Below are 19,015 nucleotides of genomic sequence, written 5' to 3' on the forward strand. Positions count from 1 at the left end.
AAGGGCAGTAAAACTTTGTGATCAAATACAGATAGAAATACCCATACTTTTAAAACAAGTAATTGTTTTGTGAATCCTCATTTGTAAATAGAATAAAAAAGAACACCCAGAATTAGTAAACATCTTATAAAAACATTTAAGGTTCTCTGTACTTTCTTTCACATCTTACTCATAACAGTAGTGCTTATTTTTGTTAAACCAGAAACTAGATTTTACCTCAGAAACAAGAAATATTTTATGGGATTTGATCAGAGATTTCTATAACAAATTATTTTTACTCTACCAAGTAAGAAAGGAAATACCTCTCAGCAACAGTGACCTATGCACCAAGTTTTCTGAAATCACTTTCTTCTTTACATTTAAGAACATCATGACTTCAGATAAACTTCAGATAAAACCTTAAAAACTCAATGCAAGAAGGACATTTATTATTATTATTGACTGGCTGTTAATGAAATAATTCCATGTAGTACAGAATATTTTTGTTGCCATTAATTTCATTCTTGATCTATATTACTGCTTAGGCTAAAATATTATCTAATAATGTACATGACCATGTTCCTGAATTTTCATTTTCCTTATTTCCTCATTTCCTTATATATGACAAACATTGCTCCTGCCAAGGACAGGATTCTAGCATAACACAGATGTTACTTGAAAGAAAACACCTTATATATATTTTGATGCAATTGACAAAGTAAATGTTACGCATACAGAATTCTAGCAACTGTGAATCAGGGAAGAGACAACGGTACCATGGGTATCAATCTTAAAAGCTGTAGTTTTATTTTACTAAATTATCTATGTTAAAAACAAATCTGTGCCTGGTGTGGAATTTCTCTGCATCAAGTGTTACAGTCTTTTTGTTTTCATTAAAAGCAGGAAAATGCATGTAGAACAAGTGTTAAGAAACATGACAATAAATTAGAATATAATTTACAAAAGCAAAAATAATAATATTGTAACAGTGTACCACATTAATACTGAGTATAAAATAATAAGCAACTAATCACAATAATACAAAGGTAATTTCAGTCAGTATTATTAAGGATATCTATGTGACATTCACCCCATTATAGAGTTCCTAACGAAGTGGATTATTTTTGCATGTATACACCTTGAGGGATTAATCTCTTGATTTCTCTTTCTGTTTTGATCTTCTTCAGCTGATAGTATTGCTCAGTGGAAGTACTGGCACCAGATTCATTTCTGCATTTTGTATTCTACTATTTGATTCTAAGCCTGTCATATTTATAGCCTGCACAAATAGTCCTTTTCTCACTATTAAGGAATATTTAGCTTAGATTACATAGATGGCTACAGTGTAGTAGCAGCAATGAACTGTGCTGTGGAAACCAATTATTTTTCTTTGAATTAGGTTTCATATTTTAGTGAGTCTAAAGTGTTGCTTAGTTTGTAAATCCACATACATTCTGTATTTTGTTCCCTTTAACAATACAATTCAATGTTGCTCCAGGGAGTTCTTTAAATTCCAATCTCAGTGCTGTTACATTGCAGAGTAAACATCGGAATCCCTGGTGTTCTAGCACCAGTAAGAGAGCAAAATGTGTCTTTGGAAATACTCCTTATAACTTTAATGTCCTAAGTGAGGTAAAAGAGGAAAAGGTTTCTTTAAATACACAGAACATATTTTTCTTGTTAGCTGAAAAGACACATTAGCTGATAAACAAAATGATGCCCTAGAGAAAAAAAACTAGGCCCTGATACAAAAAGGCCTCTTGCTCAGGGAATGCCATAACAACCCCTTATCCTTTCATCATATTTCTGATCTAGCCAGGGCATGCTAGCACCAAGGTGTTTTGTCAAAAGGATATAGAAAGTCATTTCACTTAACAGAGAAGGACTGCATACTGCCCTTACTCCCTATGTGCAACTCCCAAAGACTGGGATTTTTTTATCTACCGGTGTCAGTTTTAACAGAAGTTGTTTACATGCTGATGAGAGCAACAGGTAATAAGCACATGTAAATACACATAAGCCAACTGTAAATTAATTCCACTGGTCACAAGTGTATGAAAGTGGAAATACTGGCAAGAGGTAGCAGATGACAGGAATTTGATGGTCATGAGTACATGGGCTACACAAAACCCCACGGACAGATTGTCAATATGCTGGGGGGATTTCATAGTATGAATCCTGTTAAAAATATCTACTGTTCCATGTTAATTCACATTAGTAAATAGTGTGCAATATATTTGGCTTGTTATTGGTAAAATACATTGGTACACTTCAATCTCATATTTTGAAATTATTTTTCACTGAAAAGATTACTTTTCTTTAAAAAAGTGCTATTTGAGTTAGAATTTGTAACACATTATTGTTCACATAATTTTAATTGCATTACAACAAAGGAGGCATAGTTGGACACAAAAGCACATTCATCAAGTACCTGCTGTAAAATGCAAGTGTTCAAGTACAATATATTAATATAAACAAGTATCTACTTTCCTTATCTCCTTGTTGAGTCTGTTACTGGAAAGTGAAAGGGAAGAGGAGCATGACAATCAACTTCTTTATGCCAGATTCCTGATTGTGACTTGCCTAAGTAGTTTGGTTTAACTTTTGAAAATGCAAGTATTTGGTGAATATTAACAATATGGTAATATGAAATAAGTGGAGTATGGTAGTGAATAGTTAAGGCATCTGGCCTCTAATCCAGAGGCATGAGTTTGTTCCAATCTCAAGCTGAAAGCTGCCCCCTGCTTTAAATATGGTCCAACTTTAAATATGCACCTGGCCATTTAGGTAAAGGTGGCCAGGATTCATTCCATCCACCCCTTTTCCAGTGTGCCTTACTCCTGATAGTTCAACAGGCCTCTTGGCTCAAGCACACTTCTGAGTTCTCACTTGAACAGAATCTAGATTCCTCCATGAGTCATTTATTCTTTGGTTGTAATCCTTGCCCACTCAGATGTGGTCTCCTGAACAAAACAATCCCTTTTTTTTTTTTCATACACAATACCTCTGCTACGATATCAAAAAAGGGAACATCTGGAATACATTCAGTTGTGCAAAGGATTGTTGCTATTACACAGTAGGCTTATCTTTTGCATTCAAATTCCTTAGTTTTGGAGAATCAAAAGTAACCAGATCTAGATGCTCACAAAGTTGCCTCTTCTTTGTGGCTGGTGTTCTAAACAAAGTGAGCTGCAGTCGGAAGTGTAAGTTCTAAGCAACCTGTATGGTAGTAGTGAAGGAGCTGGCAATAAAGTCTTCACCTCTATTGGAGTCTGCCTCCTCCATGACATTGAAATATGTTCCCTCTCAGTGGAAATCTCAGTTTCACTTGGACAATGGTAAAATGGCTATAATCCTACAATGAAGATTTCATTTTGTTTCATAGCACACTTGTATTTCGTGCACCACTGCAATAACTATTGCATCTCTTAAAACTAAGTCCCTCATGGTTGTTCTATTTAGTGTAGCTTTATATAAGGCTCACAGCAGTGTTCAGGAAATACAGATTACTCCAAAGGGAATTAGGTGGAATGAAGGAAAAATAATTCTTTTTCTAAAAAGTTTCTTCTCCTTAAATAACATTTCCAAGCTCCTTTTATAATTTAAATTGTGGTGTCGTGTCGAGAGATAAAGTAGTTAACATTTTTAAGCTATGATTTAACATTTTTTTGATTCTTCTTTACTTCCATAGTAGACCAAGTCATAAGAACTACATCCTAAACAGTTTTAAATAGAAATGGTTTCAGTGTCATTGCTAAGTCCATAATAAAAATTATTTTAATGGTCCAAGGAGGTAAACAGACTACTGGATTTAGTCAAAGGAACACAAATGTTCCACAGTAAGCTATTCTATATGTGTTGTGTGCATTTTTCTAATTTGGCATCCCCTCATTATACTGTGTCCAGCACTTTGGATTAATAAATCCCACTTCACAGAAGTTAAAATAATATTGAAATCCTGTCAGCTGGGGCTGACCAGTGGTTATGTTTTCCACAGGGTAATGCATTTCCAAGGACATCAATCTCATTCCGCTGTGTGGCTCTCTTCAATGAACATTTCCACAATGGTAATAACAAGGCACATTCTCGTGCTTTCAGTGGGTCAGTGTCCTTGGCAGGTCTTGCAGCACATCTGTCTGAAGTATGCTCGACTGCAGAACTTGAACTTCAGCACCAATGGGCAATATGCCACTTTGTTCACATCTTTGCACTCTAATAATTAAGAACATTAAAGAGAGAAAAAATCAGAAATAAAAACTAAAGTACCAAGAGAATTTGACATTTAACATGCTACTTTATCCATCCTTCTTGCTTTCTTTATAATTACTCTTTCTAGTCCAGTCTAGTGCACACAATACATTTTAAAAAGCCATAAAAGTATTTGCAGGGCTTTCAGACATTTAGGAGTGTGCCCTCTTTGCCTTGGAAGAATTGTCATTTATTCAGATAATTGAACACTTCAGACAGCTAGGAAACATAATTTTTTTACAATACTTTTATAGCTTCATTCTCAGGAGTTATTCTATCCATCCATGAGAGCTTATCCAAAGTCTGAAATGATTCACACTATCTGGTACCATGGTTCTGCATTTGTAAGAATCCTTGAAACAGAATGTGCACTGCAGATAACAGAGATGGAGAAAACGACAAGTGTTATGAATAATGGCACCAACAGTGCGTATTCAGTGACCAAACTGAATGGTGGATTATACTTTACGCTTGGTTCCACACATCTACGATTTCTTTTAAGTTTGAGGGAAAGGTATTTTTATGCCTATAACAGACACGTAAAAGCTTTTTTCAAAGTTGTGTTTTCCCTATATGCTGGGCTTACTGCCTCAGCAGCAGGTAACTCTCCTAGGAAGGGAGAACAGAGATCAAGTCACAGAGAAAGGTTTCTTTCCTTTGCATCCTTTTCTGTGGAATGTATCTAAAGTGACTTTGGGGGTACATTACAGGAGCACTGCAGGGAATGGAAAAGTTTATTCCTTGCTCAGTTCTCATCCTGATGCAGTGGATATGGATCTACATATGAGAGTTTGGGGGTACACAGGTTCTACAGCTCAAATGCTGCTGCTGCAGATTTCCTCTTCACTAAAGTGAATATTGTGACAGATTTTTAGTTTAAAGCATTTGCACATTGCCTTCCAAACACATTAAAAATGGGACTTTGTCAAGGAGCTTTGCTTCTACACAGGAATTTGGAAGAGATGTATATGGAGAAAAAGTAAAACTTCTAAGGTTGAATTAAATAAATTAAGTGATGGGAAGAATGAAATTAGATTCATTTATCAGAAAATTATTTGTCTGAAGAGAATGTTGTAAGGTTTTAAGGTTGCATTTGATACTGGATTCTTTCCATAATCTTTCTCAAATTACAACAGTTACAAAGAAAAAGTGAATCAAAAGGTAATGAACAAATATTTAGTACTTTGACCATTATTACATTTTGTATTGATTTGATAACTAGAAGTGATGACTGGAGGAAGATCCGATACTGTTGTTCAAGGCATGACAGAACAACAGTCCTTGACTTCGTCTGTAAACCAAATATTAAAGAGATAATAGACACACCAAACAAGTAAAAAAAGGAAAAAAGCAATACTGAAACAAACACAATTGGCATGTACAATCCTAATCTCCTGTCACATTATTTTTACTCTGGGACAGGTAGTTATGGACAGTGTGTTGACATCTGCAAGCACACTGTAGTAGAAAGTTGAGCGCAAATGAGAATATTTAGTATTTGAACCTAGGAAAGTATTCATGAGGCTGAACTTATGAGTCTATTCTGAATGGCATTTCTGATAATTCCAATATGCATGTTTTTAGCTAAGCAAGTAGAGGTCAGGAAATTATTTAAACTTTCATTTCATTAACACAGATACAGCACTTGCAATTTTTTTACTCCACCTACTCAACATTTTACATACTGCTTTTCTATTTTTTTAATTCTTAATTTGGAAACATAATTGAATGCTAGAAGAAAAGATACTGGGGGTAGCTGGTTGAAACAGACATATTTCTCTACCACACATGGTCACTGTGTTTGAATGAATTTCGAAAAGTCTTCAAAAAAGAGGTCAAGTCTCTTCCAGAAATATTTCAGGTCCTCATGTTTGTGAAGACACGTAAAAGTTTGTGAAGACTATGAATATAGACAGATGGCAAACTACAAATGAATACTAAAAAGGTGCACTTGATCTTGACAAGACTTAAGAAGTTCACTCCCAAAAATAACCCGCATTGTATTAAGTCAAACACAAGTAAAGCCACTAACTCCACTTTTGCTAAAAGCAGGATTTGAAATTATCCTTTTCCATGTTCCTTTAAGTTATCCTTCCTCTTGAGTAAAACTGAACCGGTTCAGCTAATGCTGTTTGGACAGCAATGTGACAACATTCTGTAAGTTGCCCACAACTTCTGTTTTAAAAATCAATTTTGAAATAGATACGGTGGCTGAAGAAGTAGCCTGTTCTTCATAGGACTGTGGCTGAATGGAAGAGGTTTAGCAGAGCCCTTTTTGCTCCTAGTAACTACTGTTAATAAGTTTCAGTAAGCTACATGTATTAAACTCTCCCTTCCTGAAGTTTGTGGCTAGATCAGACAATAGTAAGAAAATCACAGAATGTCACTTTGCCTCCAGTGAAAGAAACTGCAAAGGTGTATAAGGAAAACTGAAATGACATAAAAAAAGACAAGATAGTTCTTCAGGTGAACTTTTAGATGGGCCTTAGCAGTTTAGATTCAGCAGATATATATGTACTTAAGAGAATAAGATAATTCTGAATACATATCAAATGGTGTTGTAGGTGCTGCCTGTAGTTCAATTTCATCAGCAAATGCAATGTTATCCTCATCAGTGGCAGCCCATCAAAACCATATCTACAATATCCTAAATCACCAATGAAAAGTTTTGAAAAAACGAAGAGTTAAAGCACATATAAAACGTGACAAGATACATTGTAACTTTCTTTTAATATTCCAGTACCCCTAATATTTTTAATCTTTTTTTATGCAAACAATCCATTACTTTCCCCAAGAAAATCTGTCCAAACTTTACCAACATGATCATTATACTGCAGAGTGGCTCAAGCTTCCAAAAAACCCTCATGTTTTTAACTCTGGTTAGCAAAACTAAATTGTTCAGAAATTGTTGAATGGGTTCCATAGGCTGCAAGCACCGGAGTTTGGAAGCAAAGGGAATCAGGTTTGCTGGGGTTTGAAACAGGAAACAAACCCATTCAGCTAACCTGACCCTGCTGCAAACGAATGAGCTTCTGCTGAAGTTGCCTTTGCCCCACAATGAAGCCCAAAGCACAAGGCAGTGTTATGAGGTGGCATGTAGACAAAGTCCCCATGTGTGGGCAGGTATCCTTTGTACACACATGCTCTTCTGAGCAGACAAAGCCTCTCTTTGGGAGACCTGACTCCTTCCTTGAAACCCAAATACTGATAGCCAGGTCACAATCTTTTTCCCTCAGATTCTTCCTAACCATGCTAATGAGCCTGGATGGCTGTCAGTAAGGAGCTGGCTTGCTCCTGGCTCTCTCAGAGTACAGGCCAGAGAGCTGACATCCATCTGAAATACTGTGTAAGTGATTTTCAATATTTTCTGTTTGAAGATCTCAAGAATTTTCCAGTGAAGGTACAGATCCCTACAAACCACTACTGCCAGCAGACTTACTGTTCATAGCTAACCTGTAACATTCCACTGTAAAGAAGTTCACGGCCACCCAGTGTACAGAGATCACACACAGAAACACCCTGATTGCATTCTTCTATAAGAGATTAGCATATTTTCCTGAAAATGCTGAAGAATTACTAGCGTAATTACCACAAATAAAAATATGACCTTGTCATCTTGAAATTAAGGGAAGACTGGGACTGATTCATGCCCACTTAATAAGTAATTTACTACCTTCCTTACTTCGGACAAAAGTCAACATCTGTGTTTGTAAAGTAAATATCATGTAGCCTTTGAGCTTTAAAGGGTACAATGTTTCCTAGACTGATAATTACCACTTAAACACTACTTGAGAACACTAAACAATTAAATAAAAGGAATAATAGGAATTAATAGAAATAATAGGATGATTAACAGAAATATTAATATTAAAATTAATAATAACAGAAATTATAGAAATAATATAAATAATGGGAATTAAAACAGCCCACAAAAATTGTATTATGAAAATGTTTTCAAATGACAACATGGGATGATAAGCCTCTACTTTAAATTAAAACTTCAAAGCAGTAAATTACGGTGCTCATACACTGAACCATCAGTGTATTTCTGGGAAGATTTTAGTGTGTTACCATTTCACCAGAGACATGTCTATCTGACAGACTTTTATGACAATTCTGAATCTATGGCATGGACACAGACAAATACAGTAGGCATTGAATGACCACCAAACTCAAGTAGACTGTAGGACAAACCTGCCTTTAAAAAACAAATTAAATCTATGGTTCCACTCTTCAAATGAATACAGTATTTACTATTTTTTTCCACCACATTGTTGTGTTTAACACTGATATATCAGGTAGAAGGTCAGTGGATAAAAGGTATGTCACGCTCCCACTGCTATTATGAACATTTCCACTGAAACAATAGACTAGAAAACCAATGGCACAAACAATAGTATTTTGTTCACAACTTAGGCTATATATTTTACAGGCATTTTTTTAAACAAAAAACCTGTATTTAGGTTTCCATTGACTTTACCACTGAACTACAATGACTAATCAGAAAATAATTGTAAAAAAAATAATTTGCTGTCTGAGAGATTATATCATACAGATTTTTACCAATAATTAAATGCAGTCATTCTGACCATGTCGCTTTATTCTTTTCAGAATAAATTATATTAAGATGGTAAACTTACCTTCTGTGTTGGAAATAGGAGTACTATCACATTTACTTTCACACTGTTGCATTGATGGAGGTCTAAGAGTATCTGGACACTCACTGGATGCTTGTCCAGTGTATGAGAGGCACTGTACTGTTCTCATCTGTTGCCCAAGACCACACTGTGCAGAACACTAAAAAGCAAGAAAGACAAAAAATTCAGAAACTTGGATCCAATTTTTAAATATAGAGAATAGAATTTTCATAAAATGGTTTAGAATTTTTTTTTTTGATAAATATACATGCGAGCATTTGTCTTTCAAGGAAAAGAAAATGCAATGCCATGTTGACTCCCTGAAAAGTTCAGATTTGAGGTATAAGAATATAATTCACACTATTTCGTATATAATTCTGAGTTTAAATGAATTTTTTAAAGAGAGACATAATCAATCTAGAATAAAGAAGAAAAACTAAAAAGAACAAGAATTCAAATCTGTTAGAGGACCTTTTCATAAGGAAAAAGTAAAGTGACTTTCAAACAAAAATACTTTGCTGTTCCAAAACATTTTTAATTTCCATAACTAAACGGCTACAATTTTAGTACAATATCACCTTAACATAAATGTGCATCTGAACAAGTACCATAAAAGAAAAGCTGACTAGACTGCAGTATCACAAATTATTGTTCCCTGGTTAGTTAAGCTGAAGTGTTTTATTCTCATAAGCAGCAAATTACCCAGCAAACAGAAACTGAATCACTGAATTATTATTCTAGAAACAGGCCACTGATCACAATTGAGACGTGAAAACATAAAGAAAGAAGGAAACTTAGTAAATCATATTTAGAAACACTGCACAGTGGCAGCACTATTCAGCCTGTCTTGTGACAGTTTAGCTTCCTGTACGGTAATTCAATGTATCTTATGTAAAATTCTATTGATTTCAAACTGGGGTTTTTTCAGTTACTAAATTAGAAACTGGCTTTGTATTTCCATCATGTTTCTCACAGAAGCTAAGAACAATTTAAAAATACTAAAAAATGCTACATTGTCGTATCCCAAATTACCCTTCCAAGAAACGTAGGAAGGACTGTTAAATTTTTTTAAAGAAACCCACCCAGAACAAACTAGATTGCTCTCAGCAAATCTCTTATAGTTTGGCAGACAACCATCATAAAGAATCACATTTCAATCTGACACAAACAGGGGATAAGCTTTTGTTTCAGTCATGGGAACCGTCATTTATCTATTTCCAGCAATATCATATTCTAAAAGGTGCTAATGTAGGAGACTAACAGCAGTGAAGACTGGCATGGACTATCTCACCTGTCCCCAGTCTCCAGTGACCCAGCGAGGAGGAGGACATCGGCCTAAACTACAGCGGATGCGCACTGGTGGTTTGTTTTCATCTTGGCACTGCGCGGCTGGAAAGGTTTTTAAAAGATCACTACTTTTGCACAGAACAATTCGGTGTTTGAATCCCGGGCCACACTTTGGTGTGCACTGAAAAAATATTGATACAAATAAATAATTAAAGTCGCAGTAAAAAGCCAATAAAACTGTCAGAAATGGTATTATGTAAAACAGTGAAATATATTTATGATTTTATAACTAAACTATAATCATCATATGATAATAATAATAATTTTTAAATATTTAGAAACACAAAAAAGCTGACAGATGATTCCTTTATTAAGTACAAGCTTTTCTAAGTTTCAATTTTCTAAGTAGATTTCCTTCTCCATTTATATTTAGGCTATGGTGTTACTATTTACTTTTATATACATGAGCCTTTATGTTAGGCTTAAGGAAAACACTGCAGCCAAGTAGAAAGGTCTACCACATGTAATACTATTATGAAACAAACCTGAGTGTGCATTTAAGAAATTAAAAGTAATACCCTCTGTTCTCAATATGACCTTAGTACAGCCTTTATCCACTTCACTCACAATGAACACATTTTTCCTAAATATACATAAGGAAAGATAAATCTTTTACTTGACTCCACAGAAACCAGATTATCCAGATATACAGAAATATTGTACCCTCTCCCACCACGCATGCTTTCCTCTCCTTTCCCATTTAAATTTTAATTCTGTTTTCACACAGTTTTTGTTTTTCCTCATTTTATCTTGTGCTGTTCTAACAGCAAGCAGATAATAAATCATAAGCAGGCTTGATGGCCTCCGTTTTCCCTCATCATCCTTCATATTGGTGTTCCTGCCATTCATCTTCCTTTTTGCTATTGATCATTAACTGTCATGTACAGTAGCACAGTTGCAGAATGGGGTAGAGACAAGTGCTAACAAAATTAAAACTCCAGACCTTCCCCAAATCAGTCCCTCTTTAATAGGAGATATTGCAAGCACAGTTTCAGAATTCCCTACTGGCATGTTAAGCTTTATCCCATAAGCACATCTGCAATATTTGGACTAGAATCAATTTCTGATATAATAAATTTTACATACAGATTATGCTAAGCCTTTCAATATGCCTTTAATATGTAGAGACAAAACATTATGTGGGAAATAATACTATGTGGCACTGGAGCAATGTTCAAGAGGTCACGTACCACACATCCAAAACAAGTCAGTATATATATGGGGAAAAAAGAAACACCCTCAAAATTAATTTAAAAAAAAAATTACTTGAGTGATGCAAACTTCACTGTTGTATGCCTAATCCTGAAGCACCTTTGACTAACCTACAGAAATTTTTAAACAGTTCCACAGTATTATGTAAGGATATACCCTATGAATATGTAAAGATTTATATCCATATATCTACATATACCTCAAACCAAGATCTTTAAGGAAATCTTTCTGAGGGAGGCAACTAAACTAGTCAATAATAGTCAATTTAGGTTTATGTCAAATCTTATCTCCATTTGTATTTCGGATCTTAAACTGGGCTGTGAAAAGATGGGTCCTGCAATTGGAGTTTATAATCCAGAACTGCAAAATGGATATATAACCACTAAAATGCAACCTTTTCTTTCCTATCCTGTTCTATTTTTTTCTGTCAAGGTAAGGCCTCCTTATCTACAGTAGTTAAGTGTTCAGAATTCTGATACAGAGTAACCAGGTTCAAACATCCTCACTCTGAAGGGACTTTAATCCCAAATCTTGTGTACACTAAGTGCCTGCCTACTAGAAAACTATGAAGGAGGGAAGTAAGAGAAGAAAGATCTCTGTCAGAACTACAAACATAATGATAAATAGAGGCAAAAAAGAATGACAATGAATATGTGAGGTCTTCAGTGTCATGATCATGACACTCATTAGTTCTGGTCCAAATTCCAAGGAATATTTTATCTATTTTATCCCATACAAGCATTTAATGCAAAATGCATGACTTTTTAGTACGAAGAAGCAGCAATTGCCCCTCCCTAGCTGAATACTTAAAAATCAAGTCATTCTGTCAAAAACAAACAGAAAAGTTACAAGGTTGAAAGGACTTTGTCAAAATGTCAAAACCCAATGTGCCCAAGTGATTTCATAATCCCTAGAATATGTTAGCAAACAAGCAAGACTTTGGGGACTAAAATTTGAGTCTAGGAGCATCCATTTTCTTGTACTGCTTGAAGACACATTCTTTTATCTAAGATGCCATTTGAGAAAAGTCTTCTTTCAGCTACTAGTACCAGACGAAAACAACATCCCTAAACTCTTTTTTCTTGAGTTATAGCAAAAATTCTACTAAATAAGATGGACTACATCTGATCCCCAGAAATGAAATAAGGAAATAGGTAGTAATACCAAATCACTACAAATAAAAAGCATAAGTCAAATTTAACAAAAACAGTGTATGTCTCCAAAGCAAATGCAAGACAAAATACCCAAAGAAACCAAATGAGGAACAAGTATCTTTCACTACTAAATGTTTCTAGAATTTCTGACTCCTTCCCTCGAAGTCATGAGCACAAATAATGCAAATTAAATTCCCCTGTTTGATTACGGCTTTTCTCATAAAATAATAATAATAATAATAATAATAATAATAATAATAATAATAATAATAATAATAATAATAATAATAATAATAATAATAATATAAGAGAAATAATTTATAGTGGGTAGATTAATTTTGTCAAAGCCCAACTATTGTGAAGTCTAAAAATCTTTATGGCAAAACTGGCATTACCTGAGAATGACTACATTCCAATAGACTAGACACTGTTAGCTTTCATCTCAATTTGATAAAAGCACTTTTACATTTTCCTGAGGACTTCATTTAATCTTTAGGCTTACAAAATGTTTTTGTTTCTCTAACCCAAAAGATACATAATATCTTTTTAATATTCTCACTGAAAACTTAAAAAATGTGTAATTATACTGATTGTCAACAAGTGCCTAAGCAGGTAAAGGACTTCTATAATTGTTTTATTTATATTATGTATTAGTTGTTTTGAGTATTAAAAAAAAAAACTTTTCAAGTTGCAGTCCAGAGAAAATTAGCAAGGTTTGCCACTGGTTTCAATGGAAGGAATATTCTACTCTTCAATTTTTGAGTTCACTCTTGTTTTCTTTTTCATGTTTCTGTCAGAAAATCATATAAATATACATATAAAAATGTTTACATTTATATTATTACAAGGATTTTAATACATTAAATTTCTGGGAACGATGAAGAGGAAAAAGAAGCTATTTTTCTCAGTATATTAAAATGGTATCACCAGTCAAGACAGTCTGACAAGATACAAACAAAATTCATATCAGAAAGAAGCTGGGACTTTTTCACAATCTTGATTAAAAGCTATCACAACCAGAAGTTTATCAGAGTTTGAACCTTTAGATTAGAATCATTTTGTTCAAAATCATAACATACTTCTGCTGTATAAAAGGCCATTAAGGCCCTGAGTATGAAAGCCTTAAAAAGTTGTTCAAGCATAAGGATGGCAAACAACAGGGGAGTGAGAATATAAGCAAAAGCATTTGTCTGATAAATTATTAAAAACAAAACAAAAATTCAGAAGTTCACGTATTTTAGAAGATTTTTGATATAAAAGCTCACTAAAATGGCATTCACTTACAGTTCCTTACAGAAAAAAACCAGTTGAACAGAACAGCAAATTGACACATTTTTCTTTTGTTCAAAATATATATACATAGTAAGTGTATATAGTAATAATAAAAAGAAAACTGTCTACAGAAATTGTTTCTTCAGCTAAGAATAACAGATGGAGAACATGCAAATGTGAAATTCAGATAGAAGGTAGATGAACAACAGCTTCCATGGCAGCTTACAGCACTGTAATGCTCAGAATTCAGTGATTCTACTGAAATTACTGAAACTAGCAGGTACCACAGGTAACTAACTGATTTTGATGCTAAAGAGGTATGGTCTACAGAAAGAACTGGACAACCAGGAAGACATTAATAACTGAAATGTAGTGAATTTTGGCAGTATGACATGCAAGAAGATGCATTTAAAAAAATTAAAAAAGGAGGATTAGGATCTGCATATATTAACAGAGTGTTAAATGACTTTAGGTAACTGGTATGTTATAGTTGTGGGAGAGAAGCACCTTATTTAGGGTATACTGACACACTGTAGGTTATTGGCATTTTCATAAGAGGAAAGAAACAAAACATTGAGGTACAGGTGAAACCTCCTCTGGGATAATATATTCATTTAACTCTAGTCATCCATTTCAAACAAATACAACTTCAAAGTGAAACATGAAAGAAGAATGTGATTAATTAATTTATGATGAATAGTAGTTGGAAAGGAAGAAGCACTGTTGCAGATAGCAAAAGCAAACAGGTAAAAACTGGTGTGAAAATACAAAATTAGAACACTTCTTGCAATTCAAAAGTTGAAGTTCGGTAATATTTTTCCAAGAGGTACAAACCCACAAGTTAAATAATTTTAAACCATATTTGGTCGATTTATGAAACCAACTATATTATATGGCTGCATTTGAAAGCAAAGACACAGACATGGAAACTCAGGAAATTCTAACTTCTATGTACTCTAAAGGGTACGTTGAGATAAAAAGTGGGGTGAGATAGGAGTCTAGAATAGCAAGAATGTGAAAAGGTATACAAACACTTTTGCACTCTAATTTGCATGAGATGCAGTTCCATTCAAATGTATTTGCCTTTTCTTTCAGCTGCACTGGTTCAAATTTAATATCTGAATAAGTATAAGGTATACTATAAGCTTAGCTTACACTATAGCATCATCATATTTAACAACATATTTTATAAATAGAAAACCAACTTTCAGGTCTGCCTCTTGAGGCATTTTGCTAAGAAATGTGATGCTTTACATCAGCACCATTACTTTGGGAAAAAAAAGAAAGCAGTTTGTTATGACTTCTGATACTGGAAATCCATCACTTCTACTATTCAATAAACAATGGAAATGGAAATTAACTTTTACTTTAAAATAATTGCTTCATACCATTTGGCTAATATAAGGTTTTTTTGTTTCACTGCATTTTTTTTTTACTACTTTACTATTCTCTTTTGTGTTTTACTGTTTTTCTACTATGATTAATCAAAACAGGTCACAATCATTTGAAAAACACAACAGAACTGACAACACTGAAGGAAAGAAAAAACTGCTTCAATATTAAACCCACAAGTTTTTGAATTTTTTATTAATCCTTTGCTTAGCAAGCAGCGACAGAAAATGTACTAGTATTCGGTGATCAGAGCGCTTGTCTCCACTATTACCAATGAGCTAACACAGCAAAATTTTCTTACTTCTGACCAGTCCAAAGCGACCCACTGTGGGGGACAGGACTGATTGTTACAGGGCTCTTTTTCAATAGGCCGGTGTGTTAAACAGTTGGTATTGTCCAGTGTCTCCTCCTCAGAAGGTCCAATCTTTCTGATACAGAGAACCGTTCGTGAGCGCATTCCTCCATCACAGGTCTTACTGCATTCTGACCAATCTCCTATAAACCATCTGGATAGAAAACATTAGGAGACTCAGTCAGTGCATTTCAGAAATAGAGTAGATAATTGCACAAACCCCCAGTGCAAATAGCTTAAATTACTAAACTTAAATAATTATTGAAAATACACAATTGACTAAAGTAGAAACTTATAAGTATTTTTACTGAACATTTTAATTTATGCCCTACTGCAACCATATCTTCCAATAATAACACTACTCAGTATTTTTCTAGAACAGCAATTTCCATCCTAGCCTATAGCAGTTAGAAAGGAGTGTTGAGCCTGACAAAAGTTCAGTTATTTAAGTAGATTTGTACTTAACTTGCCTGAAATTATTCCTCTGAAAGTGGAATAACTGCAACTGGAAATGTTTGGGAACCGTTTCTGTAAGTTACATCACAAGTTGAAAGCCAAGCTGTTTGCCCCTCTAGTATCATTACAATAAAATAATTTGATCTCAAAATTGGCCTTTCTGAGAGTTAATTCTCATCTCATTATGAAACATTTCTAAACTTTTTTTAAAAAGTCTACACTGAAAAGCAAAATATTCTTATCTGAGTAAGTAAAGCAAACACCAGCAAAACATGAATTCATCACACAAAAAATGACCTCAATAAATATTTTAAAAATTTAAAGCACTGTATGATACGTGCTAGAGGGAACTTCTGAGCATTTCATCATGTGTAGTGAAAGTCAAGAGTTGTAAATATTACTGTGTTGCTGCAGAGACTAAAGCAGCTACAGTTACATTACAGCAGACTGTAATGTTATTTCTTTTTTCCTATTGATGAATGGCTAATGCAGCTCAATTAATTAGAAAAATTTCTTCATATTGTCAAGACCAATACTGGTCTTCAGTATTTCATATGTTGACTAGATACTCGCCTGAGTCATCCTTGCAAAGGATGAAGGTGAAGTCTAGTATGCTATCACATGTGGCCAACAAGCAAAAAATGCCAGGCACGTCAGTCACTGTGGATGTTCCTTGGACCTGCCTCATAAGATTTGTCAATTTTTCAAACTACTGTCAAAAAAAAAAGTGCTGCTATCCACTCTTGTGTTACATAATATGTAATATATTCTAATATAAAACTAGATCGATGGAGAGATGGAAACAAATGTGCTGTATTCTGTCATTACTTCCCCAGCAAAAGGAAATTAGTTTGTAATTCTTCATCAAAGTAGCTTATGCTTTTACCAGAATAGGGAGAATTTGAAGCTCTCAGAGATTTCAAGAGGCTGAAGTGTTAATTTTCAGTTAGTGCTATGATTTGCCCAAGTGCCTTGGCTGTCATGTACATTTACTATTTATAGTGTATTACAAGACAGTACTATTCGTAACTCACAGAACTATAAGAATATTTTCTTGAAATCTGAAGTTTAAGAGTTACTTATTATAATAATAAACAAAATATTGTGAACAAACATAAGTCTGCTGCTGCTCAAGGACCTCAAGTATAATGTAACTGGCATTCATAAAGCTTAAAATTTTCATTGCTTTTGGAATACACCAGCAATGGAATTGTGTTAATTAAAAAGGGAAATATTTGGCCAGTCTATGTAAAGACTAAGTCAGACTGCATGATAAAACTTTCTGCCAAAAGGGTCAAACTTCTCTGGACAACTATCTGTTATTTGAGCAGCCTTTTCCTAGACTACTTACAACATGAGGAATCAAGAATCCTTCCTAAGGAGTTTGGCACTTTGTATTCATCCTGTGGGGAATATCAGAATGAAGGCAGATGTGGGCTGAACTACCCTGACATGCTGAAGTAGATACTGATTAATACACACTACCCACTATCTGAATCTTGATGACTTCTCTCCATGTTCATCCATGTCCCTGCTGTATCGGATGGAGAATCCAAAGTGTTCCACTTTGTGGGTTGTTTTTTTGGTTTTTCCTAGCTTTTGTTTTTTAAGTAATGTCAGTGCAAAAAAAAAAAAAAAAAGAAAAGAGAATTTAACCGGTTTGGAATAACTGTGTAAATGCTACTTTTTAAAATACTGATTTGTTAATAGTTAAGCCACACAAAGGAAGGGATAGGGATGTGTTTGGTAAAAAGGAATTGATCAAACATGACCACTTCTCAAGTCCTGCTCTCAGGTAAATGGTCTGAAAGTCTAGTTGGTGCACTTACAGCCATGCTAAGCAGTGTTATCCAAACAGAGTACAAATGCACATCCTTGCAAGATAAACATGTATTTATATACAGACTGTGGGGACAATGATTTTGACCTACTTCAGACCTGCTTGTGTGACAGCAAATTCACATTCACACTCAAGACGACAGCAGTGCAATGGCTTCATTTTGCTCTGTGTCAAATGAGTAAGGTGTATGACACAGCAGAAGTAAGCGTAGAAGACATTGCTTTGCCATTCTGCAACCAGGCACAACATGAAGGAAGCAGCTGATACTCTAGGAAGATACTGGCTTCATGAACACCTGTTAGGATTTTATTAATGCACAATAATCTTGTCCCATTCCTCCCAGTGTCCTTTATGCCACAATTTAGCAGTTTCTAAGAGACATTTACAAGAGATCACAGTATTGTGCAGTATCTACATATAATCAGCATTAATGATTTTCATGCCCAGTTGGAATACAGCTACAGATTATCACCAAAGTCAAACTAACCAGAGCTTGGGAATCAATAAACTGTTCGTGTCTTTGAGCTTTTCCATGAGCTTTATTTGTCTCGAAACATAAGAGAAGCTGTTGTGCACATGCTAATATTATTCTCTAGCGCAAAATACCACAACTGTTTCTAAACAGCTTTTGTAAGCTATGCTATAGGTCCTTGCCACACTTCATTTTCAATCAAATGAGTTGCTGTGTTTTTAATTATCTTTTCAATATATAGCATACAACTATCTTTAAAAACAAATCTAAATAGCAGTAACCATGTAGGCACCTAATCCTTAAAAACACACAGCATTACTGTACAACACTGAGCATGTTGGAGAGAAAGACTGACAAAACTATTATCACAAAATGGTTTGGTCTATTAAGCAGGTTCTATATTTGCCACTTCTCACATGAACACTTCAACCCAAGTTTTAATATAACATACTTTAAAATATAGCAAACATTTAGGATGCAATATTATTAACTAGGGTAAAGTTATGCTCACCTCAACATTCTTCTATCATTGTTGCCTTTAGAATGGTCCCCAGTTCTACTCTCTGCACTATTCACAGCAGATGACACTCACACTCTAAGAAACTATTTCGCTAGTCTCTTTTCACTTAAAACGTATGAGCTGTTCCTCAGTCA

General features: G+C 34.5%; 1 protein-coding gene across 6 annotated transcripts in view; it reads right to left on the minus strand.

Annotated features, from left to right (window-relative positions):
- Positions 1 to 452: 452 nt before the first annotated feature.
- The window catches only part of ADAMTS6 (ADAM metallopeptidase with thrombospondin type 1 motif 6), a 148,057-nt gene continuing 129,494 nt past the window's right edge, over positions 453 to 19,015 (minus strand). For all 6 annotated transcript variants that reach the window (XM_027635080.1, XM_027635076.1, XM_027635077.1 and 3 more), the window contains 4 exons: positions 15,543 to 15,747; positions 10,156 to 10,332; positions 8,868 to 9,024; positions 453 to 4,191 (listed from right to left, as the gene is read on the minus strand). In XM_027635080.1, the coding sequence (XP_027490881.1) occupies positions 4,082 to 4,191; positions 8,868 to 9,024; positions 10,156 to 10,332; positions 15,543 to 15,747 (649 nt within the window). In that variant the 3' untranslated portion in view covers positions 453 to 4,081. The remainder of the gene's footprint in view (positions 4,192 to 8,867; positions 9,025 to 10,155; positions 10,333 to 15,542; positions 15,748 to 19,015) is intronic.

Source organism: Corapipo altera, unplaced genomic scaffold (genome assembly GCF_003945725.1).
Source record: "Corapipo altera isolate COAL_440 unplaced genomic scaffold, ASM394572v1 61411, whole genome shotgun sequence".
Lineage (NCBI taxonomy): Eukaryota > Metazoa > Chordata > Aves > Passeriformes > Pipridae > Corapipo > Corapipo altera.